General features: G+C 57.5%; 1 protein-coding gene across 1 annotated transcript; it reads right to left on the reverse strand.

Moving 5' to 3' along the window:
• Positions 1-2,383: 2,383 nt before the first annotated feature.
• Positions 2,384-14,409, reverse strand: TBX21 (T-box transcription factor 21). Its single transcript, XM_045836914.1, has 6 exons — positions 13,727-14,409; positions 5,371-5,525; positions 4,886-5,007; positions 4,195-4,353; positions 3,982-4,043; positions 2,384-3,736 (listed from the first exon to the last, which is right to left on the reverse strand). The coding sequence occupies exons 1-6, from the start codon at positions 14,218-14,220 to the stop codon at positions 3,118-3,120; spliced, it is 1,611 nt and encodes a 536-aa protein (XP_045692870.1). The 5' UTR covers positions 14,221-14,409; the 3' UTR covers positions 2,384-3,117.
• Between the last annotated feature and the right edge of the window lie 12,946 nt (positions 14,410-27,355).

Here is a 27,355-nt window from a genome sequence, read left to right on the forward strand (position 1 = left end):
TTATAGCAAAGCATTGAAACATAATAAGATAGTTTATTTAGCAAGGTGGCTGGATCTTAAGCTCAGCATGAAAAAAACAACTGCAATTCTATACACCAGTAACAAAGAATTAAAAAACATATTTTTAAAAGATACCTTTTATAGAGGAAAAATACCTAGTAATAAATCTAATAAAAGGTGTACAAGACCTATACTTATAAATTATAAAATGCTACTGAAGGACCATAAGGGTGACCAAATAAATGAAGATATATTCCCTGGTCGTGCATAGAAAGATCATATAAGATATATAGACACACATGCTTTTTGTAAAATTTAAAACAGCTAAAACTAAATAATGTGGTAACGAAATACAAAAAATGTTAACACAATTTTAAAAGCAAGAAAAAGATAAACATAAAGTTCAAGATACTTGTTACCTATAAAGAAAAGGTAGGAGGTGGGATGGAGTGATATATAACTAGCTCTGATTATTATTACTGTTTAAGTTTATTATTATTACTATTATTATTATTGCTTTAAATTAGGGTTCATGCAATGTTATTATTTTTTTAGATTTTATTTATTTACTTTTAGAGAGAGGGGAAGGGAGGGAGAAAGAGGGAGAGAAACATCAGTGTGTGGCTGCCTCTCATGTGGCCCCCACTGAGGAACCTGGCCCACAACCCAGGCATGTGCCCTGACTGGGAATTGAACCAGCGACCCTTTGGTTCGAAGCCTGCACTCAATCCACTGAGCTACACCAGCCAGGGCTAAGTTTTATTATTAGTGTTGAGTTGTGTGGTGGGTTAACATAATCATTATATTTGTAAATAAATAGAAAATATTTTAAGAGTCATAAAATGTGTTTTTATGTCCATTGGTTTGCTGCCTGACAGACATAACAACAACAAATATGAAACTAAGACATTATCAACTAAATAGGAGAAAATTTATCCAGTGAACCCAAATAAAAACAAAGTATAAATGGGAATATTAATGCCAGACCATATCATATTTAAGGTAAAATGCATTACATTAACTAAGGACTCTGTGTGTGTGTGTATATTATAGTCATATATAATATATTCATATATTCAGTAATACACATATCAGTAAAAAGTACATTTCATAGAGAAGAATAGTAATGAACCTTCACGACACAGCAGCAAAACACACACAGCCAGGCTTCTGGGAAAACAATGACGGAATGCGACCCCATCGCAGCTCCCTTCACCTCGTTATACACAACGACGTGGCCAGAGCACCCCCCCCCCCCTCCACGATCAGTGCGATCAGTGCGGGGGAGAGCGTCGTGATCACCAGCCACAGCTCCCGGGAGAGGAAGCAAGCCCAAGGCGGTCCCGTCACCTCCAGAGAGCGACAGCGGAAGGGTGGGACGGCGGAGGCGCAGTCTGCACTCACCGGGCGCAGTGTGGCGGAACTCCCGGTGTCATTTACAAAATGCTGAGCTTTCAACCCGAAGGGAGTGGTCCCAGCCCAAATATGTCTCCTCTTTTCCTTCGGCTGACTGGGTGGGGATGAACGTGGCCTCTGGGTAGAGACCGGTAAAGGGAGAGATGCGGACTGTGACCGGAGCCAAGCCTGCCAGGCTCCAAACAGACCCGGGGTACCGCCTTCATCTTGAGTTCAGCCATCCTCCTCACTCCCTTGCGAGTTTGTTTTGGGGGGGGGATGGTCGATGGTTTATTAGACAGGTTTGGGGGTTTTGTTGTTGTTACCAATCCTGTCAAATAAAATTCAGCTGTGTTGAGTTAAGAAAATGCATTTTCAGTATGTTTCCAATTTTGTAAAAGTCTATTTTGCCATCTAATCCACCTCATGTTCATGATAATTATTGCTGGGTGTTTAGATTTGGGATCATTTTTGCTGCTTTTATACTTTTCTGCATTGCTTAAACTCCTTAAAATCGCCAGCATTTGGCTGTTCTTGACCTACAAAAACAGCAGTGTCCTGTGGGCCAATTTACATTGGCTCCTTTAACCCTTGAGCAACCCTAAGATGAAGATGGAGAGCCAAAGTCGCTACAAATGCAAAGAGAAATCAAGGCCCTCCTTCCCCTCAGAGCCCCGGCGCCCACCCCGACCCCGACCGCGTCCTCTGGCCTCGCCCTCACGCAGGCCAGGACGCACACACGGGCAGCCCGATGGTTCTCTGTCCCAAGGCGCCTGACGAGGCGGCCCACACCATCGACCGGAGCTCTGAAGGTGGGAAGGACGTGTGTTCTTGCTCTAACGCAGAGTAGCCCCTGAAGGAAGTCACTCTGGTCTTCCGGGGGCTGCAGGTCCTTCGGAAGCTCTGCCCCAGAGCCCGCAGGACTACTTCGGTGCCCCCGTATTCCCAGTGGAGCCCCTCGGTCCCCCGCCCGGGCACCACAGCAGGATACACTCGACAGTTTCGTGTTTATTTTCAGAAAGTGATGAAGACAAAGAAATATATCCAGGCATCATTCTCTGTATAATAAATAGCCACCCCATTCCAAAAATAAAAAAGGAAACGAGCGTGCGGGCACACGTCACCAAGCCGCCTCAGGACCTTGCTTCTCAGACGTGCGCCACCCCCCATCCCCAGTCCCTCCCTTGGACCTGGCTGTCTCTGAGCAGCTCCAGCTGCCCAAAGTCACCTGGGTCCTCCCCCTGACCTCGGCCTGCTGACGGTTATAAAATTCGAGTCTCTTTATTTTCAGATCAGGGATTCACACACATGCAAACAGAAATGCTGCAAGTTCTTCTGCAGAGGAAGAGAACTGAACCTTCCTTCCCCACCCGAACCCCGCACCCGCCCCTCAGAACAGAGGGCGCTCCTTTGTGTCCGAGACCTTCTTGTTCCGTTTTCTCTTCTCCAGCTGCGGACACACAGCCAGAAGCAGCACCAGGTAAATGACTGTAGTTAGGGCACAGGCAAGGGCAGGAACACGCCTTTCGGGCTTCACCGTGGGCCAAGAAGCAGCCACGGAAGCCCAGAATCCTTTTGGGCCCCGCTCTTTCTCCGTCAGCTACAAAAGGAGAAGGGTCGGGGGGAGCTGGGGACTGCTCGGTCCTCAGTCTGTTGTCTCCGTTAGGTGACGTCCTCTCACCTAACAACACTGTTTCTGTTCCTTTTCCCAGAGTCACCCGCTCAGTTGGGAAAATAGTTATAAAACTGGCCTTCAGTGTCCTTATCGAAGGGAGAAGGGGCCCCAGCAGGGGAGGAGCTGTCGCCGCTGGAAGGATAGGGGGACACACGCCTCCTCTTAGAGTCTCCTTCACCCAGCCCTGAGTCACCAGACTCTGGCCGGATGGGGGTGATCTCAGTCCACAGCGAGGCGGAGCCCTGGTCCTCCAGCCCCCGAGCCTCTGAAGCACCAGGACCGGGTTCCATGGGCAGAGTCCGCATGGGGCGGAACCAGCTGGCTGGACCCATCTTGGGAGGGTACTGGGGGGGCACAGGCCAGCCAGCTCCAGGCGCCAGGACCTCCTGGCCTCTGTAGTAGGACATGGTGGGTGCAGGGGCCGAGGGCAGGAATGCAGGCTTCATGCTGACTGCGCGAAACTCGGCCTCGTAGCTGTGGTCCCGGGGGGCCCCCAGCCAGTAAGGCTGGGGGACCACATCCTTGGCTTGGCCAGGAAGGTCGGGGTAGAAACGGTTGGGAACGGGATACTGGTTGGGTAGGAGCGGAGAGTAGTGGTCTCCCCCAAGCAGTTGACAGTTGGGTCCAGGCGGAGAGGGGACACTGGTGTCAACAGATGCATACATGCTAAAAAAATGGGAGGCAAGACGACAGCGTTCGAGAGCGGTGCCGGCCACCAATGAGCGTGCCTGTTGCACACCCCACCCTAGACCCTTCTTCCCTGGCCCGCCCCGTCCCCAGCACCCACCCCCGCCTCTCCCAGCCTCAGGGCAGAGAGGGACGTGTACTGAGCATATCCGGGGTCCCACCCAGTCTCAGGAGGGGCCAAGAGGAGGCCTCTGCAAAGGTGCGTTGATACCAGTAGCACTTACGATTCAAAGTTCTCCCGGAATCCTTTGGCAAAAGGGTTATTATCAATTTTCAGCTGAGTAATCTAGAGAGGAGGGAAAACAGGGTCCTGAGTCCTGAGTGTGGGGCTAGGAAACTTCCAACACCCCCTCCACCCCGGGGAGACTGGGGCCCCACTGTGCCCATCCTTCCCCTCCCTGGCTCAGGCCCACACTCGGTGCCAGGGCAGCCCTCACCTCGGCATTCTGGTAGGCCGTCACAGCAATGAACTGGGTTTCTTGGAAAGTAAAGGTGTGCGTGTTGGAAGCGTTGCAGGCCACCTCTGGCTCTCCGTCGTTCACCTCCACGATGTGCAGCCGCGGCTGGTACTTGTGGAGGGACTGGAGTACAATCATCTGAGAGAGAGCAGGAAGGTTGTGAGGGTGGGGAAGAGGACCCCCACCCCCCCAATCTGAGCTCGTTGTGTCCAATCCCTTGCCCCGCCACCACACAACTTCTCCCAGGCCTTCCAACTCCAGCCCCCAGCTCCTTGAAGGCACCAATTCTACCCTCTCGCCCCATTTCCTGTCCCCGGATGTCCACTGTGACCGAGGTATTAGCACAAACAGGACTGTTCAGGGCAACCATTCCCTGGGATGGCAGGTGCCCCCTCCAAGCCCGGCTGGCATGAGACCCGAGTGAGGGCAGCTGGGGATTTGGTGGAGGAAGCCCCAGACCCGCTTGGCCTGTGTCAGCCTGAATGTGGCACCCGTCTGCCCTGAGATTCAGCTTCTTCCAATCTCATCTTCCCCTCGCGGTGGGTGGGGGGAAAACACAGTTCGAGAGGAAGAACAGTGACCCCCAGAAAACACGATCAGCCTGCAGGACAGCCCTGTGGCCTCCGGACCCGGGCTGGGGGCGGGGCTAACCCTTGCTGGGGAGTCGCACCTGAGTCGCATTGTTGGAGGCCCCTTTGTTGTTTGTGAGCTTCAGTTTCCCGAATGACACTTCCTGGCGCATCCAGTGGGCTCCAGTGTTGGGGGAATCTGGGTGGACGTACATGCGGTTTCCTGTGGACAATTAACCTGTTTGGCACGCGGCCCCCGGGCCAGACCCGCAGTGGTGTGGGCCTCCTTTGCCTGTTCTGAAAGGGATGTCAAAAAGGACGCGGGGAACGACCAGACGAGGCGGGGCGAAGGGAGGTGTGGGCAGAGGACGGAGGAGAAGACAGGCCAGAGCAAAGCAGAAAAGAGATGACAAATAGAACGGAAGCGAGAAGTGGGAGGAGCTGAGGTGGGATAGGATGGCATCGAGTGTGATGCGGCCCTGAATCCTAGGTGTCGTGTGCTGGGGTGTGGGGGTTCCCTCTGGATCCACCAGGGGGCGCCCAGTCTTGGAGAAAGAGTGCCCACTCCCCGAAACGGGGTGCATACCTGGCATGCTGCCCTCCGCCTTTCCGCACTGCACCCACTTGCCGCTCTGATACCGCCAGTGGTGCTGGTCCACCAAGACCACGTCCACGAACATCCGGTAATGGCTGGTGGGCTCCAGCCCCGCCACAGTAAATGACAGGAATGGAAACATCCGTCTGGAGAGAACAAAGAGACCAAGCAATATCCATCAGCCGCAGTCCCTCGGACGGCCACACCGTGTGCAAAGGCCGTCCGTGGTGTACTGGAGTCAGCCTGTGGCCCCCCTCCTGAGAGCCAACTGAAGATGTTCAGAAAGTTTGCCAGCCATGTGTGAAACAGCCATAATTAAAAATTAAGTTATATAGCCCTGGCTGGTGTGGTTCACTGGACTGAGCATCGGGTTGCAAACCCAACGATCGCCGGTTCGATTCCCAGTCAGGGCGCATGCCTGGGTTGCAGAGGAGGTCCCCAGCTAGGGACGTGCAAGAGGCAACTGATCGATGTATCCCTTGGACATCAATGTTTCACTCCCTCTCTTCTTCCCTCCCTCCCCCCCCTCTAAAAATAAAAAAAATTAAGTTATATAAACTCACAACAAAATACATAAACCAAGGCAATAAAAAGTCAAAATCATCACTTCCCAGATCTCCTATTATCTCTGCTGTGGACGTTGTTTACACCTACCTATTGCCCCTGTGCGTGGAAATACTAGATGTGTGCACTACGCCACGGCTGTTCCCAACTCCGAGGTCGGTAATACCACGTGGGCAGCTTCAACTCAGCCACCGTAGGAGTACTTATATCATGGAAATCAGCAAACACTATGAATTTAACAGCAAATTAAAAAATGTTTTCCTTTCAGCCTTGGCTGGTATGACTCAGTGGACTGAGTGCCAGCCTGTGAACTGCAAAGTCGCTGGTTCGATTCCCAGTCAGGACACATGCCTGAGTTGTGGGCCAGGTCCCCGGTGGAGGGTGTGCAAGAGGCAACTGATCGATAGATGTTTCTCTCCCTCTCTTTCTCCCGCCCTTTCCCTCTCTCTAAAAATGAGTAAATAAAATCTTTTTAAAAAATGTTTTTCTTTCCGAGGGTCACTTGCTAGACATTAGCTGCACACCGTGATCTGTAAAGTTAGTTTGCTTCCTCGGGGGGACCAAAGCCTCAGGCCAGTCCCTCACAGGCAGTTCCTACCAGGTCCCCACGCCACAGCCCCCCGAGCCCTGATCTGGCCTCGGCCTGACACCCATTCCCTCCCCGGGGGCCCTCACAGCGCTAACACTCCCCCGGCCTCACAGCACTCGTCTGCAGGCTCTGCCTGCTCTACCCCGCCGGGCCCAGGGCCTGCAGGATGGCCTGGGCCTTCAGGGAAGCAGCTGGAGTCCTGGGGGGCCTTCCCGTCTACCCGAAAGGGGACTTGACAGAGCACAGTGCTCCTGCTCGGAGCCCTGGCTCCCAGGGAGGCAGAGGACACTGGTGCTGGGATGCTGCACCATTGCGTGCGCCAGAGTAATAAATTCGGAGAAGGAAGCACTCCCGTAGGTACCACAACCATGTCCGCCACCTTCACCAGCACCACCCCCCATCACCACCATCCTTACAACCATCGCCATCATTACGATGGTCGCCGTTCTCATCATTACCACCCAATCACCACCACCACTACACCACCAGCTCTACCATAACCACAGCCATCAATTCTATATCCACCATCACAACAGTATCTGGTCCACCACCGCCGCCATCACCTCCACCATCACCAACTCCATCACCACCATCAGTACAACCAGCACCTCAACCATCACCGCCACCATCAACTCCGCTACCAACATCACTACAATTACGCCCTCCACCATCACCGCCTTTACTACGACCACCACCTCTACCAGCACCAGTGCCGTCATCATCTCCAATGGCTCACCCTTTCTCTTCTAACACAGGCAGGAAGAACCGAGTGTTCAGGATGTCAGAGTTACCCGCATCAGAATTACTTTCCATTCCCACACACTTCTCTCCTCCTCCTACAAGAAGCTCCCTAGGACGGGAAGAAAGGCACTGGTCCACGAATCAGGAAACCTGGGGAAAATGAGTCCAGGGCCCTGGGAACACTGTTGGGTGGTTCCTAGTCCCCAGAGGGTCCCAGGGAAACACCCTCGATAACCCTGGGAGATCTCCCAGGAGGCCATGATCACATTCCTGTCTTCCTCAGACTCTCCTGAGCTGAGATCAAGACACTTAACCGTCTTAAGACCTTGGCCAAGTTCGTTGTCAGACCAAACCTCAGTTTCTTCTCCATCTTTGCTCTGACAAGAGTTAAGATGTCCAAAAGATATGAAGCTCAGCTCACCCTCTCTCCCATCCCACCCCCATCCCTCCTTCTTCCAGGCTGAGCTGTCGGAGTCCTCCAGCCGGGCTGAAGGGCCCTGAGCAGGAGTCCAGAGTTCCAGTTCCAGGCCCTGGGCCCCAGGGACTCGGCAGGCCAGTCAACTTGAGAAATCAAAGGTTGGGGATGAGCAATCAAGGGTGGGAGGATATTTTTAACCCCGTCCTCCCGGCTCATCCTACCACAGTGGTCAGGCCACTCACACGTTTCCTACACGGCCACTGGTTCCTCTCCAAGCTTGTGGGACTGCAGGGAGGGAAGGGCACATATTCATTGCACCTCTACTTATGCAGCAGCCAGTTTGCTGAGATACAAAATGTTATTTCTGTCCTGGCTGGTGTGGCTCCAGGGGACTGAGTGCCGGCTTGCAAACCAAGGGGTTGCCGGTTCGATTCCCACTCAGGGCACATGCCTGGGTTGTAGGCCAGGTCCCCAGTGGGGATTGCGCGAGAGGCAAGCACACATTGATGTTTCTCTCCCTCTCTTTCTGTCTCCCTTCCCCTCTCTAAAAAGAAATAAATGAAATCTTTAAAAACAAAAAAATGTTATTTCCAATTTTATACTTGAAGGAAACGAGGCTTGAAGGGGTGTGGCGACAGCTCCTCGGTGGGAGAGCAGAGCACGGGCCGTGGTCTCCATCCGTCCGTCTCGCTCACCACTCGCAGCGGGAAATGGAGGACACACAGGAAGAGGATGGGCGAAGGGGAGAGGGGAAGGGCGGTCTCAATTTCACCCTAAAAGTCTAGAATCACCACCAGCTGGAATCCCTAAATAGCCTCAGATTTACATGACACTTTGCTGGGAAAGGACAGGGAGCAAAGATGGGTCTATGGGGCCAAACGGAGACCCCTGGAAAGACCAGTGACCATTCCGCTCTCAGAGGACAGGCTCCAAGCCCCCGAACTCCTTTGATGCCCTTAAAGACCACCCGGCCTTGAAATATTTGCAGGGCCATCGTAACCCTCCCCCATCCCAAACACCTCCGACATGCTCCAGTTCACCACGGTTAGGTACAAATTTAAAAGGGGATGGTTTTTGTCAGTCGTGTTGGCAAAATGTTTCAAAATTGGTAATATCTCCGACGGGCCTGGGGGGAGAGGCGTCCCCCCAGGCCCATTGGTTTTCCGTTGGTCGTGTTGGCAAAGTGTTGCCAAAGTGTTTCAGAATCGGTAACATCTCCTACGGGCCAGGGGGGAGAGGCGTCCTCTCGTACACTACTGCTAGGGGTGTAAATCGGTAGCACATTTTGGGAGGGTTCTCCGGCCATGCCTTGTACCCATCAAAATGCAGAAAGTGTATTCTTTTTTTTTTTTAAGATTTTATTTATTTATTTTTAGAATGGGAAGGGAGGGAGAGAGAGAGAGAGAGAGAGAGAAACATCAATGTGCGGTTGCTGGGGGTCATGGCCAGCAACCCAGGCATGTACCCTGGCGGGGAATCAAACCTGCGACATTCTGGTTCGCAGCCCGCGCTCAATCCACTGAGCTACGCCAGCCTGGGCCCAGAAAGTGTATTCTGCGACCAAGGGGTCTCTTCCTCCCACCAACTCAGACCAACTTCACAGGAATCAGACGGCCGTGAGCAAATGGCCGAACAGAAAGCAAGGCTGTTTTCACCTGCCCCAAGAGAAATGAAGCCGGTCGGCCCAGAGGAGAGCAGCCTTAAAGGTAAAAGTACTTTGGAAAGATTTTTAAAGTTCTTGGAAGTGGGAACGTAGAAAAGGGGAAACCACAACGGCTGCGAGGCCAGCGACAGAGGGCTGTGCGGGGCCGAGATTGGTGCATCCACCCCTCGCTCCCCACAGACGCACACAAATGCAAATTGAGCTAGTTAACAGCAGACTTACCCAGAGTGATCTTAATTATAATAATCAACTAATCACACCCAAAAAAGTGGGGATTGCCAGCAATTAATGTACACCCACACACACACACACACGCACACACACACAGACACCAGCCTCTCTCTTCCTCTGCTGAGAATGTCTACCGTCAACTCTTACACGCTCGGCAACACACTCATAGCACAAGCACAGGGCCGCACAGAAACACACAACAAGTCTGGGTGGGTACCACCAGGCACCCCAAGTCTCCCCAAACACGCGCACTTGAACATCAAAGCCTCCGGTTAGCCAGTCCCTCAGTTTGTCCTCAATTTCCCCCTCCCAGCTGCACCTGAGCTGCCTGCACCAGTCTCTGAGCCGGGAAGCACCGCCTGCCCCCCGCCGCCGGGTGCCTGTCCTGGGAGGAGGGCAAGCCCTGTGTCACTGGCCGGCACTCAGGGGTGGGAGGGAGAGGAAGGATCTGGGAGCAAGTGAGTCAGCTCAACGCAAAAGGCGGTGGGGCTGTGGGTGAGCCTGGGCTGGAAGGATTTTTCAAAAAGGAAGAAGGCCGTGGGTGCTGTGGTGGTGACTGGCGGGTCACTGGAACCCACGGAGGGACAGGCCATCCTGCCAAAGCAGGGGGTCAGAAAGGTTGCTGTTCTCTGAGCCCAGCTCTTGCCTTTCAGAAGGCAGCAGCAGAAGAAAATGGCCGCCCACCTCGTAGGTGCAGGGCTGGTGGGACCGAATTGGGGGTGCTGTGTCCCCCATCCCTGCCACCCCACCGTGGGGCTCCTGAGGCCTGATCCACGGGGAGGCATGAAAGGAAACGGTGAGGGGCCACTGTCCTCTTCCGACAGGGAGCCCGCGGCATCCGAAGCAGTCCCTCTAGGTGGACCACAGCCGGAGGGTTAGAGAAAAGACACAATAGACGCTTATGAAAAATTAGGGAAAGTGGACACTATTTAGGCATTTCTTTTTCAGGTTTGTTAATGACATTGTGGTTATTTTTTAAAAAGTCACTTTTAGAGGTGCATAAAGAAATATTTAAGGATGCCATAGTACGGTGTCTAAGATCTACCTACTAACTAGTTCTCGACATCATCACCAACGCAGTTGCCGGCCAGAGGGGCGGCTGCAGAGTGCGGGAGGCTGAGGAGGAAACAGGACCGCGCCGGCGTCCACAGCTGCTGGAGCTGGGTCTTGGGGGTGGGGGGTCGTTACGTCTTTCTCCTCACTGCTATGCACACTGTTGGCCTGGTGAGGGGCACCAACCCCCGTGCAGTTGAAAATTTACTTACGACCATTGACTCCCCCAAAACTTAAGGACAGATGACCAGTAACCGAAGCTGAACAGATAACACACAAAAATCTATTGACACATATATACTGTATCCTTATAATCAAGTAAGCTAGGGAGAAGAAAATGTTACTAGCCCTGGCTGGCGTGGCTCAGTGGACTGAGCACGGGCTGTGAACCAAAGAGTTGCCGGTTCGATTCCCAGTCAAGGCACATGCCTGGGTTGTGGGGCAGGTCCCCCCAGCGGGGGGGTGAGTGAGAGGCAACCACACATTGATGTTTCTCTCCCTCTCTTTCTCCCTCCCTTCCCCTCTGTCTAAAAATAAATAAATAAAACCTTTAAAAAATAAATGTATCATAGTTTTAAAAACAAAAATGTTACTAAGAAAATCATAAGGACGAGTTAGTGCATTTATAGTATTTATTGAAAAACTAGAAAAAAATAAAAAATAAGTTATATTTTAAAAGTTATATTAAGTAATTAATATAACATTATATTATAAAATACCTTTGATTCCAAAAAGAAAAAAATAGGCATATAAGTGGACACGCTCAGTTCAAACCTGTATTGTTCAAAGGTCAATTGTACTGGAATTTTTCATCATGAAAAAAAGTGTGGCCTGAGGGAGGTGAGGCGGGGGCTGGGTGGAGGTAGGCAAAGGGGGAAATGTGGGCACTACTGTAATAGCGTATATAATAAAAAATAAAGATAAAAAGTGTATGGATCTAAATAGGAGACAACAAAATGTGTCAGGAGAGAATTATTCAGCAAGAACCTGAAAGAAAGAAGGAGGCGGTAGGGGCACAGAGGGGGGCCCACGCTCAGAAAGGCAGCCCCTGAGACACCTCCCGAAACAGCCTGGGCAGACCCGCAGCTGGCCCGGCACCCCCCAGGCCCCTGCAGTTCTGGCTGATGCTCTGCCCACCCCATCTCTCGAGACTGCAGGGGCCAGGGCCTGGCAGCGGCTGTGGGAAGACCCAGGCCAGGCCCCAGGGTGCCAAGGCTTCCCCACCCCACAACAGGGTGGAGGCCCAAGTTCAGGTCTCCGTGTGACTGAATGTAAGCCGCTGACTGCCCCTGCGCCTCAGTGCCCTCAGCTGTACACTGGGGGGACCGCTTGACCCACCCAGCGCACAGAGAAATAATGGAAGTGAAAGCGCTCTGAATGCATCAAGGCCTTCGGACACCATGGGTACTGATTTTACTCCGGCCACAGGAGAAACCCAGGCAGAAACCATCTGGGCCCTGGTGCCAGTTCTGCCAGTGACAGGTGTGCTGTGTAAACTTCGAAGAGTCCCTTACTGTCTCTGGGCCTGTTTCCTCATCTGCTCGGGGAGGGGCCTGGAGCAGATGTTTTGGGCCCCCTCCAGTTCAGACACAACGGGACTAGGAGCCTGGGCTTTGCCAGGGTGTGCCCAGAACGGCCAGGGTCGGGAGAGCAGAGAGGAATTTCCAGAAGGCTTAGGAGATGAAGGTCGTGCCATCGAAGAAAACGCCAACTTTCCTGGGTCTGTCCCAGGGAAAGAGGAACAGCTCAGAGACTTGAGCCGGTTGTGGCTGGTGGACAGGTAGGTCCCTCAACCCCTGGCCACCCACAGAAATGATCAGGAGGGAAGAATGTTCCAGCAACACCCAGATTGAACGCCAATCCCCAGGCCCAGGCTGGCCTCTCTGCTCTTACGCCCCAAGCCCCATACTTGGTTTAGACTCTCAAACGCTTCCCAGGCCCACTGGTGACACAGCCTCTCCACAGACAGGCCCTTGCCGGTCCCCTGCCCACACAGGCCCCCTGAGAAAGGTGGGTGCTCACTCTCACAGCCAGACACAGGCGGGGACGGCTCGGCATCTTGCTTACTAAACAAATACCACACCAGTTGTGAGTTTCTCTTTCTTCCCCCACTCAGGAGGCTCGCTCTCTCCGGAAGCAGCACTCTCAGCCCCAAACCCTGCCTCTCATGCACTGAGCCCAGGGGGACCTAAGCCATGGGTCCTGCAGGCTGGACCAATGAATATGTGGACAGGGGTGTGGACAGGCTCTCAGGGGACAGACCTGGAAGGGTACAGACCATGGGACCGCCTGCCAGCTGGGACCATAGGTTAGCCTCACCTGCTTTGGGCCCAGGGGCATTTGGGCCCTCCTGCAGAAGCGTGTTCCTGGAAGGGATCTGTGCCCCCCTGCACACTCTACCAACCCCCAAACCACACACACACACACACACACACACACCAGACATATGATCTCAAAGTTCTACCGGAAAGGAAACTTGGCGACTGTGTCTCCATGTCACCAAATCCCAGTCTTACCACCCCTCCCCAAGCTGACCGGCAAACAGCAGCAGCAGCAAAGCGGCTGGGAGAGGTGGGCACCAGGGGCCCCGGAAGATGTGGGCTGGGGTAGTGCCAGCTACCCTGCGAGTCTCTGAGCTCTCCCTCCATTTCCCCACACACCAGGGCTGAGGGGTGTCCTGCACTGTCAGACCCACAGCACTAGCTCCCCCTCTGCTCACTGCGACCTCGACTCAGGGAGAGAGCAGGGCACACACACCGATTCTGGGTGAACCCCTAAACACCATTTCCCTGAACCGAGGTAACTCGCATCGCACCGACTCGCATGCATCTCCCTTGGAGTTCTGCTGGCTGGTGTCATCTCCCGGGAGTAAACAACCCCCAGAACTTTTCATTACCAGCCCCTCTCCATCCCTCGGCAGCCTAAACCAAAACAGCGAGGGGCATGGAGGAACTAGCAACGTCTAGACAGAAAAAGACAGAGATAAGGGAAGAAAAAAAAAAAAAAACACCAAAAAACCATGCGTCCGAGTTCCGGGCGGGCGGGACCGAGGCGAGCCGGTAGGCGCTGTGGCGCGCGCTTCACTTACCGTCCCTGCTTGGTGATGATCATCTCCGTCTGGTGCTGGTTGAACTTGGACCACAACAGGTGGTTGTTGAGCGCGACTCTCAGCTTCCCGGACACCTCCAGCCCGGCCGGCAGCGCATAGTCCTCGCGCGGCCCCGGGTAGAGCCCGGCGCGCGGGTCCGGGGCCGGGTAGCCGTCCCCGGGCTGGTGGTAGCCCTCGGCACCCGACGTCGGCGGGAAGGGCTCTCCCGGCCCGGGGAAGCCGGCGGCCTGGGGCCGGGGCGGGTAGGTGTAGGCTCCGAGGAAGCGACCCGGCGGGGCCGGCACCAGGGCGCCCCCGGCGTAGGGCGCCCCCAGGCTGGCGCCCGCGCGGCGCTCGGCGGCGTCCTGCACGCCTGGCTCCGGGTAGAAGTAGCGGTTCTGCGGGTCGGCGCCCTGCGCCTGGCCCTCGTCGCTCGCCGGCATCGGCTCGGTGCCCGTCAGCATGTCTCCGCAGCCCGGCTCCACGATGCCCATACGGGGCGGGCGGGCACCTTCCCGCGGCCGTCGAGGGCCGGCCCCCTCGCGCGGGGGCGGCCCAGAGGGTCTAGGGCTCGGGGGCGGGGGGCCCCCGGGGGCGGGGGCCCCACCGGAACCCGGGCTCGGACGCCTGGGTCCTGCGCCCGCGTTTGGCGGGCGCGCAGCAGCTCCTGGTCTCCCTCTCCAGCGGGCCACTGTCACTAGCGTCGCGGCGCCTTTGCTGTGGCTTTATGAAGCTCTCTGGATCCCCCATACACCCGCCACCTCGGCCCCGCCCCGCCTCACCCCGCCCCCTCGTGGCAAAACCTAGGCGGGCGGCTAGGACTGGAAGGCCCCCGCCGTGCAGACGAGCGGGTCCCCGCCACCCCTCATCCGCGCTTGAAGATTTTGCCTTCTGGGAGAGTCAGCCCCTCTACCTGAGACGCCAGCCTGTCCCTTCTCTGGACACTCATGGAAAGTCCAACCGCTTTTGAAGCCTCAGCTCAAAGGCTCCCTCCTATGGGAAGCCTTCGGTGATGGCTCAGACGGGAGTCGACTGGCCTTCTCGCCGCGCTCGCAGGCTCAGAGCTACTTCGACCGCGAATTTCACGGGTGCCCAGTGTGTCCAGGCTCTGCGCTCGGCGGCTTTGCGAGAAGTGCGGGCGCTCCTTTTCCCAGCCAGAAGCCCAGCGGGCTGTGTCAGATGCAGGCCTGGAACCTTGTGCCTTGGGGACTACATCTGACCACAGCCACGGGCTTGCAGGGCCCTGGGCCAGGCTGGGCCCACCAAAGCTCCCTCAACTGGGCTATGGCTGGAAGGGCACTCTTAAGTAGCCCTGGGCCACCAGTGCCCAGTCTCAGGACTGGCTGTGTGTGTCACTCAGGTGTGTGTGCCCTGGGCAAACCACCTTCCTTGCCTGAGAGTCAGCCTCGAGGGCTTGATTCCTAGGCTGGGGGAAGCCGATCTGCTTTTGAGAGGGGTTGTGGGCCTTCCATGAGACGGGTCCCTGTGCAGCGACCTCCAATGTACTGTTAACACGGAGGCGGAGGGGCTGCTTGGAACAGATGCGGAGGCCGGGCGGCGGGAAGGAACCCTACCGCCGTTCGGGAGGGCTGCTCGGGCGCCGGACCAGGGCTCTTGTGTCTGTATTTTTCCTTGTCTGTTGACTAATGTAGTTCTATTCCTGTTATGATGAAAATTACCCTCCCCCCCAAAAAAAAAAACTGAAAACAGCAGCATTGGGAGTTTTCCTGTCCTATAAAGATAAAGCATACTTACCTAGAAAACTTCAGCAGTAACAGTAAAGTCAGGACTGTGTCAATCTCCCCATATTTAGGGTTAGCAATTTGGAGACCACCCTTGGAGGCATTGCTCTCTCCACGCAGCCTCTCCATCTCTGTCTCGTGTGTGTGCATGCACACGCACACACCTGCACACCTGCACACACAAATATGCACTTTTATGTAAATACCGTGTGCTGCTTTGACATGTTTTTCTTTTTCACTCAACTAGGTGTCACGGAATTTCTTGCATGTCAATATATAGATAAAGATTTAGTTTTTTAAATGGTGTTTTTGCAAAATCCTTTCATCTGATAAAGCCGAACCTTTCCTCTCCCCGCCTCCCCAGCCCTCTTCAGCTCTCCCCTGGGGGCTAGCCGCAGCCTGCCTGCCTCAGCGCAACAGGGCTGCACCCTCAGGCGTCCATGGGGACTCTCTGCTCCCAACTAGAGCTGAACTGAGAGGCAGGTTAGCAAGAGCAGGCAAAGCTGGGGACCCCAGGGGGCGGGCATGACCCAGGGAGCGTGGGGGGGAGAAGGAATCAGCGCAGCCCCTGAGGATGGAGGCCAGGTAGAGGACGCGACAGCACCAGCACCAGCACCAGGCACAGGCCTCCTCCCACCCCTTCACCCATCGCTTCCCCGCGCCCTCAGGAAGGTGCGCGTTTCTGCTGCTGCTCCAAGGGGGGGCGGCGCCGCCAGAAAGAGAGGGTGACCTCGGAACCCTTGGCTACCTTTCAGGTTTCAGCAAGACTCCCCTGAACGACTGTCCCCGGGAGACGTGAGTGCCGCCATCTCTTCGGGGGGCATCTTTGGCTCAGCGCTGGGCTGTGGAAGCCACACAGAGTCTCGTCCCTGCCTCGCTCCTCTTCTCCACGCGAATCCTCGGGTCACGTGATCCACACACCCCCCCCCCGCCCCCGAACAGGAGGACCCTGAGCTCCCACCCAGCTTTCTAGGGCGGGGCGGGTCCGGAGTCTCAGAACCAGGGGGACGTGGGGACATGTCCCCGGAGGAAGGTGGTGGCTGGGGGTGGTCTCTCTATAACCTGATGGGCTCTTACAGGGGTCTTCCAACCTGGCTCACCAACCCCAGAGTCCTCACCCCCCTCCCTCCAATTTCTTCCACCCAAAAAAAGCAAGTGCTCGTGAAAAGCGGGGGCTGAGAAGCCCTGGTGTCACCACCGCCAGTCCCGCCCTCTGCCAGCTTGGGTGAGAAGAAGAACCCTGGCGGTGACACCTCCTCCTCCTCTTCCCACCTCACCTCTTCCCTGGCCCGGGGGCTGGAGTGGCGGGAACGAGGAGCAGGAGATGAGCCCCGCTGGGATCCCCTGACTTCCCTGCCACTGCTCCTCCCGGCCCCTCTCTCATCCCCTCAACCCGCCGAGCATCCAGAGGGCGGGCCCAGGTGGGGTGGGGGGCGGAGATGTGCGGGGTGTGTGTCCAGGACGGGAAGAGTCGCAGTGCCCAGCAAACAGCGAATGTTGGGGGACAGGGGACTGTACAGAGAAGACACTGAGCGATTCGCCACACTCACACAGCGCACTGTGGCAGAACCAGGCAGGAGCCCGCGTCTCCAGACCCACCACGGCTCCGCCCACCAGAATGGTGGCCTTCCCATTTGGAGAAAGAACAATAACACTGAGTGAAAAGCCCCACGGTCACGTGAGCAAAGGCTTGGAACCCACCAGCCTGGACACTGGTTTTCCACCCTGTTGGTCTCTCTGTGTAGCCGAGGCCCCTTTCCATGACGACTTCCAGCAAGACTCCGAATGCGGGAGGCTCCCCCGACGTCACATGGCGCTGTCACACCTGTGGGCTGCAGACGGGGCAGGAAGCTATTACGGTGTGGATTTCTGAGGCTCCCCTCTAGAGGCTGTGACTCTCAGGCCTGTGCGGGGGGCCCCAGAGCCTGTGCCTTTAAGAAGGACTCCAGGTGTGGCTGGACCCCAGGAACTGGGGGCCCCCTCCCACTTTGCTCTTCCACCTCCAAGCCGCGTCCCTTTATAAGAAAGTCACTGTGCCCCGGCCTTGCTTGCTGCGCACCCCTCGGCGTGGGGAAGGTTTGCTGTCTGAGACGGGCTGCTACCGCATCAGGGAGACCTTCTTATGGAAGCTCCGGACCAGACGTTAGATTCCTCACCCCAGAATCTGACGGCCACCTGGGTTCTCTCCTTGAAATGTGTAGAGTGATGAGCTCCCACAGGGGCCCAGAAGGCTCCTAGGGCTGACACTGCAAGGTGTGGGGAGGGCTGAGCAGCGAGTACATGGGGCGGGGGGCAGCCGTTGGGGGAGACTCAGCACGGGGGCACCAGCACCCAGGATTTCTGCCCGCCCCCCCGGCCGGGCACAGCCCGAGAGGCCGTAAGAGCGCAGATGAATGAGAGAGATGGGGGCAGCGCGCTGGGGCTGAGGCAGGAGAGGAAAGAGCGAGCGCGGTGGGAGGCCTGGGCTGCCTTTCTGAAAGAGGAATTTAGAGGTGGAGGGACAGGGACCGAGAAATCGGAACCCCAGAACGTGACTCAGTGAGAAAGCCTCAGGCCCAGCAAGAGGGGAAAGCAGGGGAGAGGGCCCTGGGCCCTTGGGGGGGGGGGGGCTGCAGATGCAGAGACACTCGTGGGTCCTGTGGGTCCCAGAGGCTGGAGCCGAGGGAAACAGAGGCGTGGGCTTGGAACCCCAATGCCAGCCCTCCCCAGCTGTGTGGCCTGTTCAAGTATCTCAACTGCAACGGCTTCCCTGTCAGTACCTGGAGCTAACAGGCCTCTGCCAGGGTGGACTGGGCCTCCTGTGCGGTGAGAGGCAGCGTGCAGGCCCAGGGGCTCTGCCCCAGGGCAGGGGCGGGGCAGAGGGACTGCCGTGCTGAACTGCCTCCCCTTTCCCCAGCTGCCTGCACCGTCCCATTCCGCCCTGTGGCACCCACTGGTCCCCTCAAAATGTCCTTCGTGCTCTGACCTGTGTGGCTCAGCTCGTTGAAAAGCGAAAGGTCACCAGTTCGCTTCAGGGCACATGCCTGGTCCCCAGTTGGGGCGTGTGCAAGAGGCAACCCATCAGCGTTTCTCTCTTTCTTCCTCCCTTCCACTCTCTCTAAAAATAAATAAATTTAAAAAAAAAAACTGTGCTTCAAATCCACCTTCCAGCCACCACTAAGGGCCTTGGGCCAAAAAGGAACCTCCTGTCAGACCTCCCCTCCGGAGGCCCACACACCACGCTCACAGACTCAGGTACTGAGGGCTGGCATGGGCCAGGCCCTGGGGCCTCTGGGATCCCAGAGACAAGCCGGGCTGAGCCCACGCCCCCGGGGGCTCCTGGCAAGGCGACCACCAGGGCCGGAGCTCTGAGGCCCCACAGCGCACTCGCCCCTTGGCCAATTCACCCCTCAGGTGTGGGCCTGCAGCGCGGCCTGTGCACGTGCATCACCCAAGTGTGCGCACGCACACCCAGCACGGGGTTACGCCAGACAAATCCCTGTGACCCACCCCCCTTCTCTTGCCCCACATCCAGCCTCCCTGAGTTCCTTGGGCATCTGCTCGGCTCCCCCCAACCCGCCCTGAACTCCCTCCTCCCCCTCTGGGTCCAGACTGCGAGTCCTTCAGAGAGCCTGGCCGGAACCATCGGATTAACAGCCAGGGAGGGCAGAAGGGGGGTGACAGGCACCTGTAGAATCCCCTCCCCCCGTAACAGCTGCAGGAGTTCCGAGTCCCCAATACCCAGCACCAGGTGGCCAGTGTGAGCTCCTCTCAAGGTCAAGGGCTCTGGGTTCTCCCCTCCAGGCTGGCTCACCCTTCCCCACCCCACACGCACCTCAAGGCTGGGCAGGCCTTACCCTTTGGCTCCAGGCCCTGCCCGGGGCCTTGTTTGCTACTTTCGGCCCTTCCCCCTGGGTGGGCACCCCATCTCCCTGTCTCGGGTCGCCTCTCCTCCCTCGTCTCTAATGGCTGTCACCCAGGCCCCAGCTCTTCACACGGGACCCACACCCCACACACACCCACACCCACGCAGCACCCCACCCCGCTCTGCTCCCGGGCTGGGGTTCCTGCACCCTTCTGACTCAAGACTAGGATGTTGAGCCCTTGAGCACCTCCGCAATCATGGGACAAGCCAGGTAAAGGACAGGCGAGTGGAGCTTCAGGGAGGCCCTGGGGAGAGTCCGTGTCCCCCGCCCCCCTTCCTGGGGAATCTCAGTAGACAGGCCCTTAATCTCAGGCAGGAAGCAGGGTCCGGTTACCAGGAGTGGGGGCAGGGGAATACCCAGGGCTTTGGGCACAGGGAGCCATGGGGTGGGGGTGGGGGGGGGGAGCTGAGTGGGACACAGGCCCGGGGGTTAACCCCTTCACAGCCAGGCTCCTCTCTGCGTCCCATCTTCCGTTCTTGGAGGCAGCGCTCCGCCCTGGCACAGTCAGGCTCTGCCAGGCCAGGCACCCCACGCGAGGCTGCTCCACGTGGCCTCTGGGGGCAGGACAGCGAAATGACCCCTGCCCGGCGGCACCCTCCCTCCCCGAGGCCCTCTTCTGGCTTCCTGCGGCCACGTGCAGCCCCGTGTGCCCCATGACTCTGGGGACTTCTCTGGACTCTGTCTCTCCGCTGTGTCTGTCCGACTCTGTCTCTCAGGGATCCCGGGCTTCTGCCTGCGTCACGGCGCGTCGTCGTCTTTGCGCCCGCCTCTGTCTCTGGGATCTGCAGAACCTCGGCCTGCCTGTCCTCTGTCCTCTGTCCTCAGCGTAGGCTCTCTGCTGTCCTTCCGTGTCTGTCCGTCCGCTCTCTCCAGGGCTCTGAGTCTGCTTAGGTCTCTCCTCCTCCACGGCTCCGTGAGGGTCGTCTGGTCTCTCTGGGTCTCAGTGTGCCTGTGGCATGTCCATCTGTCTGTCTGAGACTGGGCCTCCCTCTGTGAGTCTGCCCTGGGCCTGTCTGCCTCTGGCCTGAGGCCCTTCGGCTTGTCCATCAGGTTAACTGTGCAGGGTGGGGACGAGACGGGGTCAGACCTGTGGCCTGGACCAGGGGTGGGTGAAAGGAGGGGGAGGGGACACTGGCGGTAGGTGGGGGGTGGGCGAGGCAAGGAAGGGACAAATCCCACTCCTAAATGGTGACTGAAGCAGGCCGGACAGCCCTGAGAGCCCAAGAGGAAGCCCCGTCAGGCCAATGGGCGGGCGAGGGAGACGGGGCCATGGCAGAGAACACACCTGGTCGGGGGCAGGGCAGGGCTGCAAGGAACAGGGGTCAAGTGGGGAGGACCCAGACGCAAACGGAAAGACAGCCAGGAAGTCTGGGTCCTGGTCCTGACTGCACCACCGGCCCCTGACGACCTGGGGCTAAGTGCTTTCCCTCTCTGAGCCTTAGTGTTCTGCTCTGCCAAATGGGACCGTCAGCGGACACCATCCTCTAGAATTCCGTGAGAGAGCAGGTGGGGGGTGGGGCAGGAGACTTCCCAAAACCCAGGGCGGAGACCAGTGGCCCCTTTCTATCCCTTGAGGAGTATCCCAAAGTCCCTTCCAGCTCCACTCTCTCCTGTGTCTGCGTTCAGCTGGGGGCAGGACAGAGGGCAGAATGGAAGTTAGATAGCAGGAAGGACTTCCTGCCACGCAGCAGGAGGGTGAGGAGGCCCCAGATTCTCCTGGCAGCGATCCTGGGGCCCCCTCTGTTGGGGCTGTTGTGAGTGGAGGGGCCGGGTGGTGGGGGGAGGGCTCAGCAGCTGGGTAATTAGCCCTCGCTCTCAGGCCCCGGGGGAGGGGCCGGCTGGACTGAGAAACCAACGCAAAGTGACAGGGGCAGTTTTGACACGTGGCGGAGCTGACGGGCCCAGGGGGCTGGGGCTTTGGTGTGAGGGGTGGGGGGTGGGGGTGAAAATCCCATCAGAAGAATAAAAAATAGGTCAGAGGGAAGAAGCCGCAGCAGCCGCAGTGGCCCGTGGTGAGAATGCCATGTAGCTTCCCCAGGGCTGCCGGCCAGCGTGTGGTGGGGGAGCTGAGGAGTGTTTGCAGGGGACCGGTGTGCCTGTGGCATGTCTGTCTGTCTGTCCGTCTGGGACTGGGCCTCCATCTGTGAGCCAGGAGTGGGGACGAGAAGGCTGTGGGCCCGGCGGCTGGCCCTCTGTCCCCCACAGCCCTGTCTCATGGGGACTCTTTAGAATCCTACCTGAGGTCCAGCTTCTGGCCTTCCTGCTGCACCGTCTTCCTCCTCGAAGGCAGGCAGATGCAGCTCTTCGTCTGTCCGCCCCATCCCACCCACAACATAAACACAAATGTTCCCCTGAAACTGTGGGGGCTGCTGTCCCCTCTGGAAGCCCTTTGTGCCTTGCAGCCTCCGGTCCCCCTGCTGCAAAGGCGGCTTGCTGACGCAGCCTACATTTCATGCCCATCAAACAAACCCACCTGCCGCTGGTCCCCTTCCGGCATCTGACCACCTCTGCATCCTGCCTGGGGTCCACTCCGGCCCTCCAGCTAGTTCCCAGAGCTCCCTTTGCCCTCGTTCCCCCTTTGCCTCCTTCTCAGCTCCCGCCATGAAACCAAAACACAACAGTGGCCTGGGATGGGCATGGCAGAGAGCGAGGGGAAACAAGGTGAGAGACCCAGAAGCCCGGGGCGGGTCGGTGGCCTCCGCCATCATGTGGAGGCCAGGAGACCGGACCGCACAGACCTGGCGGTGCGCCCTCTGTTCACGCGGTTTGGAGCCACCTCTCACCTCGTCCGCATACAGCTGGGAGGTTCTCTCAGGGCCTTCCTGCAGTCCCTCATCCTACAGCCCAACCTCTTTTTTTTTCTGAGACCCCACAGAGAGATTAGCGCCTGTGATGTGGGCATGGAAGGGAGGCCTGGCATCTGCCTGTCGTGCCCTGGTCCTCAAACATCCCAGGCCCCAGGGCCGAAAGCAGGCCGGCAACCAGGTGTCTGGGGCAGAGGGACAAACCAGGTGTCAGCAGCGCCATCTCCAGCCCAGTGGGCCCCTGGGTTCCAGCCACTGAAGTGGAAGGCACCCAAGGCCATGTTGGCATGAACATGGATTGGCTAGGTCTGACCTTGAGTTTAACCCCACTTACCGCCCCAGACACAGATGTGCTCTGACACGCAAGTCTGAGATTGCCCCGGGAGCCTGTTGTCCGCAGCCCCCCCCCACCTCCCCGCTGCAGTTGCCCAGGAAGTGCCACAAGGCGCCCTGCCCACCACCTTCCACCAGGGCCATGGGCAGCTGGCACTTGGTGGAGGCCCCTGAGGCCGCCCCTGGACCCGCCTGTCCAGCCACGGGGAAGCTGCCCATCACCGCCCCCCCCACACGCCCACCCCCGTTTCTCTCCCGTCGCTGTCAGCAGAGCCTGACATGTTGTCTGGGTGGTTATGGTCAGGCACGTCCTTAGCATGTGGGCCGGTGGCCGGGAATCAAGACACCAGGCCCGTGGCCTTTGCATCATACACATGCACATCTGCCGTCCTGGGGTCACCAGCCAAGCCCCGGGGCCCAGGGACGGGCTCGATCCCAGGGTCCCCAGGCTCCCGCTACCTGTGACGTTGCCACGGCCGGCTTGTGTTTGTCTCATCCTTGACTCCCAGTGAGTTTGGAGACGGGGAAAATCTGAGTTCTTCCCGCTGATCGGCCCCCAGCCCAGGCAACTCATACCTTTGACCTCATTAGACTTCACAATGCTTTGAGGTCAGTGGGGCAGGGGTTATTGTTCCTGTTTTACAGACAAAGAAACGGAGGCCCAGAGAAGGTAAGTACCTGGTCCCTGTCACACAGCCGGTGACCCAGTGCCCAGCCCCACACTTGCCACCTTCCCATGACCCCACTGGCAAAGAGCAGACTCTTGTTCTTCCCATGTTACAGATGAGAAAATGATGCTCAGGTATTTTTATCCCCTGTCCTCTCTACGCACGATGTGTCCTACGCAACCCTGTTCCGGCTCAGCGTCCTCCCGCTTCCTCTGGAGAACAGCGAGACCCAAGGCCTCCCCGGGTCAGCCGGCGAGCGTTCCCTGGAACCCTGGGAAATCAGTCCTCTTCTGTTGATGACCCTGCAGAACCGAACCGCATTGCTCAGCAAACGCCACCCACCTATGGGGCATGAGGGGTGGGAAGCAGGTTTGAAGAGCGGCAAAGGGCAGGGACTGGCTCACACACATGCGTGGAGGCAGGAAGGGAAAGCGGCCCAGACTGGAGGAGCGCAAGCGTCCTGGTTTCCGGGCGCAGGGGAGGGGCAGCGGCCCTCCTCGCCTCTCCCGACTCCCTGGCCCTGGCACTGGGGTGCACGGCCACACACCCGAGCTGTTAGGTGTTTCTGAGTGGGGAGGGGACAGGAGTGAAGGGGGTCCTGGGCAGCACTTAAGAGCTGGAAGGAAGACACCACGGGCACGCCCCCTGCCACGTTCCCTCTGCCCACTCTGAGACTCTTCACACCTTCAGCTCCTGGAGCCCGCACTCCTCTCCCCCTTGCCTCTCGCCTCGGGACCTGTGAGCCACGGGCCAGGAGCGGGGACAGCGGAGCCAGCTGGAGCTGCCAGCTGCCCCACCCCTCTCTACGCTGACCTTTACGCCAACCTCTGTGCCAACGCTGGGGACCCCTGTGTGCCCCTGTTGCAGCCTCGGCAGAAGCTCTGGGGCCTGCACGTGGGGCTTAAGAACGCCTGGTCTGGGCTGGGAGTGAGAAGGGTCTTTTAAAAAAAAAAAAAGATTTTATTTATTTATTTTTAGAGAGGGGAAGGGGAGAGAGAGAGAGAGAGAGGGAGAGAAACATCAATGTGCAGTTGCTGGGGGTCATGGCCTGCCACCCAGGCATGTACCCTGGCTGGGAATCGAACCTGCGACACTTTGGTTCGCAGTCCACGCTCAATCCACTGAGCTACGCCAGCCAGGGCGAAGGGTCTTTCTTTGACAACTTACATGGGGGAAATTGAGGTTCCCATCCTCTGGCCCCAGACCCCTATCAAGATCTAAAACACCTTAAACCTGTCCTTCTTGAGCAAACCCAGGAAGATTTCTAAGAAGGTCATCCGAAGCAGGCTGCTCTCCTTGCCCCGGCTGTCTAACTTGGTCCTCTGCGGAGGGGTGGAAGGGGGCAGAAATGAATCGCAGTTTCTTATAAACCTGGTGGCTTCTTGTTCCCCGACGACAATACGGTGCAGGAACTCTGAGGTTCTGGCTCTGAGTCAGGCCCCGGAGCCTGGGCGTCCCCCGGTGCCATCCCCCTCCGCCCCGCCCCAGACTGGAAAATCAGGCTCACGCCCCTGCCCGAGTCAGTGCTTCCCCTGCTCCCCCTCAAGATCTCTCGCTTTCCCCTAAAGGGAGGTATTTCCTTGAAGCTGGGAAAAGTAAAGGGGGCAGAGACCTCGCCAGCTACCGGGACAGGGCAAAAGGAGGAGGAGGGGGTGGGCACGTGCACGGAGTGGGGGTGGGGCTACCTTGCCTTCCTGCCCCACCCCCTCCCCGCTTTCAGCTCGGCTCCCCAGTCCTCTTGTAGCTCCTCAGATGTGTGCGCTGGAGCGCGAGCATGGTGTGTGTGTGTGTGTGTGTGTGTGTGACATCGGTATTGGGTGGGCCCCCTCAGCCCCCAAGGGTGAGCATGGGGTGGAGGAGAGGAAGTGTCATGCCTCTGGTGTGCCTGTGAGTGACATATATTTTGTCCAGCACATGTTCGTCCTATATGTCCCTTGTCTACATGCACTTTCTGTCCCTCCCAGAATCACAAGTCTGATTGGTACTCTGCTCCCCACTTTGCGTCCAGGGACATTAAAACAGGCCCCTCTTCTCCTTAAGTGAGAAGAAGCATCCCTTTGGGTGTCCCGAAAGATCCAAGGATCCAGGAATCAATGAAGAGGCAGACAATTCCCATCTCAGAAAACTGACTCCTTTTCTGCCCCCAGGAGACCCACCCCCCCAGCCCTGGGCTGGTGGGGGCAGGTTGTGCAGACTCTCAAACCAGGCTCAAAGAGATGTGAGCCCCAGTCGTCAGAACCTGACTTCCAGACCCTGGATGAGGGCAGGTGGCTTCAGGAAGGGTCTGGCCTGGGAGGAAAGTGAATGCTCATGTCCCGGAGCGGGTGGTGAGAAGGGCCCAAGTCAGCGATCTGAAGGCCTCACGAGCGCCCACCCCGTCCTGGGGGGGCAAGATGGTGGGAGCAGGGAGCTGAAACAGAAAGAGAGATGGAGAGACAGAGAATGAAAGCAGGAGAGAGAGAAACCGAGACCATGGACAGTCAGAAAGAGAGTGGAGGGCAGGAGCGGGGGCGGCCGGGCATTGGGAGAGCGCGAGCCCCGGGGAGCGGGGAGCGGGTGGGCGCATGCCGGAGAGGCCGCAGGGTGGCCGCCTTTTCCCTTTCTCTACGAGGGTCACAGAAACACGAAAGGTCAGCACGGAAGTAATCCAAGTGTGTATCTCAGGAAAGGGAAACCGAGGTTTAGAGATAGAGTCAGCAAAAGGGAAAACCGAGCTGGGGTGGAGCCCCGCCTCCTGACCCCGGGCGGGGTCATTTTCTGGGCCCCGAAGGGAAGGGAGGGCCAGGCAGCTGGGATGCTCGGGCACTTCCAGAATTCTCTGTGGGTGAGAGTGGGGTTGGGGGGTGGCAGGGAGAAGGGGACTGGAGACAAGGCTGGATGTGTATTTGCTGTACTTCTTTCGAGATGTTAAAACATCAGTAAGAATGGCAGAACTTTCCAAAGGATGCATTTGCCCCACTTGACACAACACTGAGGTGAGGGGATGGGACCTTCTCCTGTAAACCACTGCCGCTCGTGAAGGAGGGGGTAGGAAAAGGGGCCAAGAGCGGTTTAAGGTCCAGAAGAGAGAAGACAGCCTGTGTTACCTGCCCCACCCCCACCCCAAACTCAGGGTGAACGGAGTGCTCTCTCCCTAACTCTGGGAAGGATGGGCAGGCAGGCCCTGTCCCACTCCAGAACTGTCAGACTCTAAAGGGCACTGGCCTGGGGTTGGGAGCTGGGGGTGCTGGGCATTTGCACTCACAACCTGGCTTCTCCCATCTGCACCACCCCTGCCGGAAGGACCACGGTGGGAACTTGGCCCAGACAGAGGAGGGGCCTGTCTCCAGGTCACAGGGCGCTCTGGGAGGAAGGTGGGGGAATTCCAATGGAGGACTCGGGTCTCAGGGCCCGGCACCTGCTGGGCTGCTGGGCTGCTGGGCTGCTGGGCTGCTCCCCAGGCTCTGCACATGTGACCCACCGTGCCCTGTCCCACCCTCAGCACCAGCTCAGCTCTAGGCTCCCCCGGGAATTGGAGCTGGCAGAGGCAGACTGAGAAGAGGGGACCCAAGGGCCCTCATCCTCAGCCCCTCTCCACCCCAAGCTACTGGTGAGGAAGCCCCGAAATAATGTTACCCCCAACCCCTGCAAACTCCTGGGCCCACAGACATCCCAGAATGCAATGCCTGCAGCTCTGCCATTTGGGAGCTCAGCCATCAGCCAAAGCTTCCAAAAGAAGCCACTATTCCATCTCTGCCTCTGAGTCCTCTGAAAATTTGGGGGGCTAATAGGAGGTCCTTCCAACTCCCTTAGTCATCCTAGGAAGCCAAGCTGAGTAGCAGTGACTGATATTCACCCAACCACAAGCCAATTTTGTGGTTTCAGTTGTTTTCAGAAGGAGCAGCAAAGCAGGGCAGGAGGCCCTGAGCAGAGGAGTGGGACCCCAACCTCTGCCCGGGGCACTCGGTGCCGCCCTGGCACAGCTCAGCGAAAGCTCAGGAGGGCCCAGAGCCACCCCACCTCAAAGACTCACCCTGGAAGGGCATGCAACAACTGGGGACACTTCTCTCCCCATCCCCTCCATTTCCTTCCTTCCTCCCCCTCCTTTTCCTTCCTGTCTTCCTTCTTCCCTACCCCCTACCACCTTTTCCTCTTACATGTGTGTGGCAGGAATAACTCAGAAGCCGCAGCAAAGAGA

Source organism: Phyllostomus hastatus, unplaced genomic scaffold (genome assembly GCF_019186645.2).
Source record: "Phyllostomus hastatus isolate PE091 unplaced genomic scaffold, TTU_PhHast_1.1 phas_contig_210, whole genome shotgun sequence".
NCBI classification, from domain to species: domain Eukaryota; kingdom Metazoa; phylum Chordata; class Mammalia; order Chiroptera; family Phyllostomidae; genus Phyllostomus; species Phyllostomus hastatus.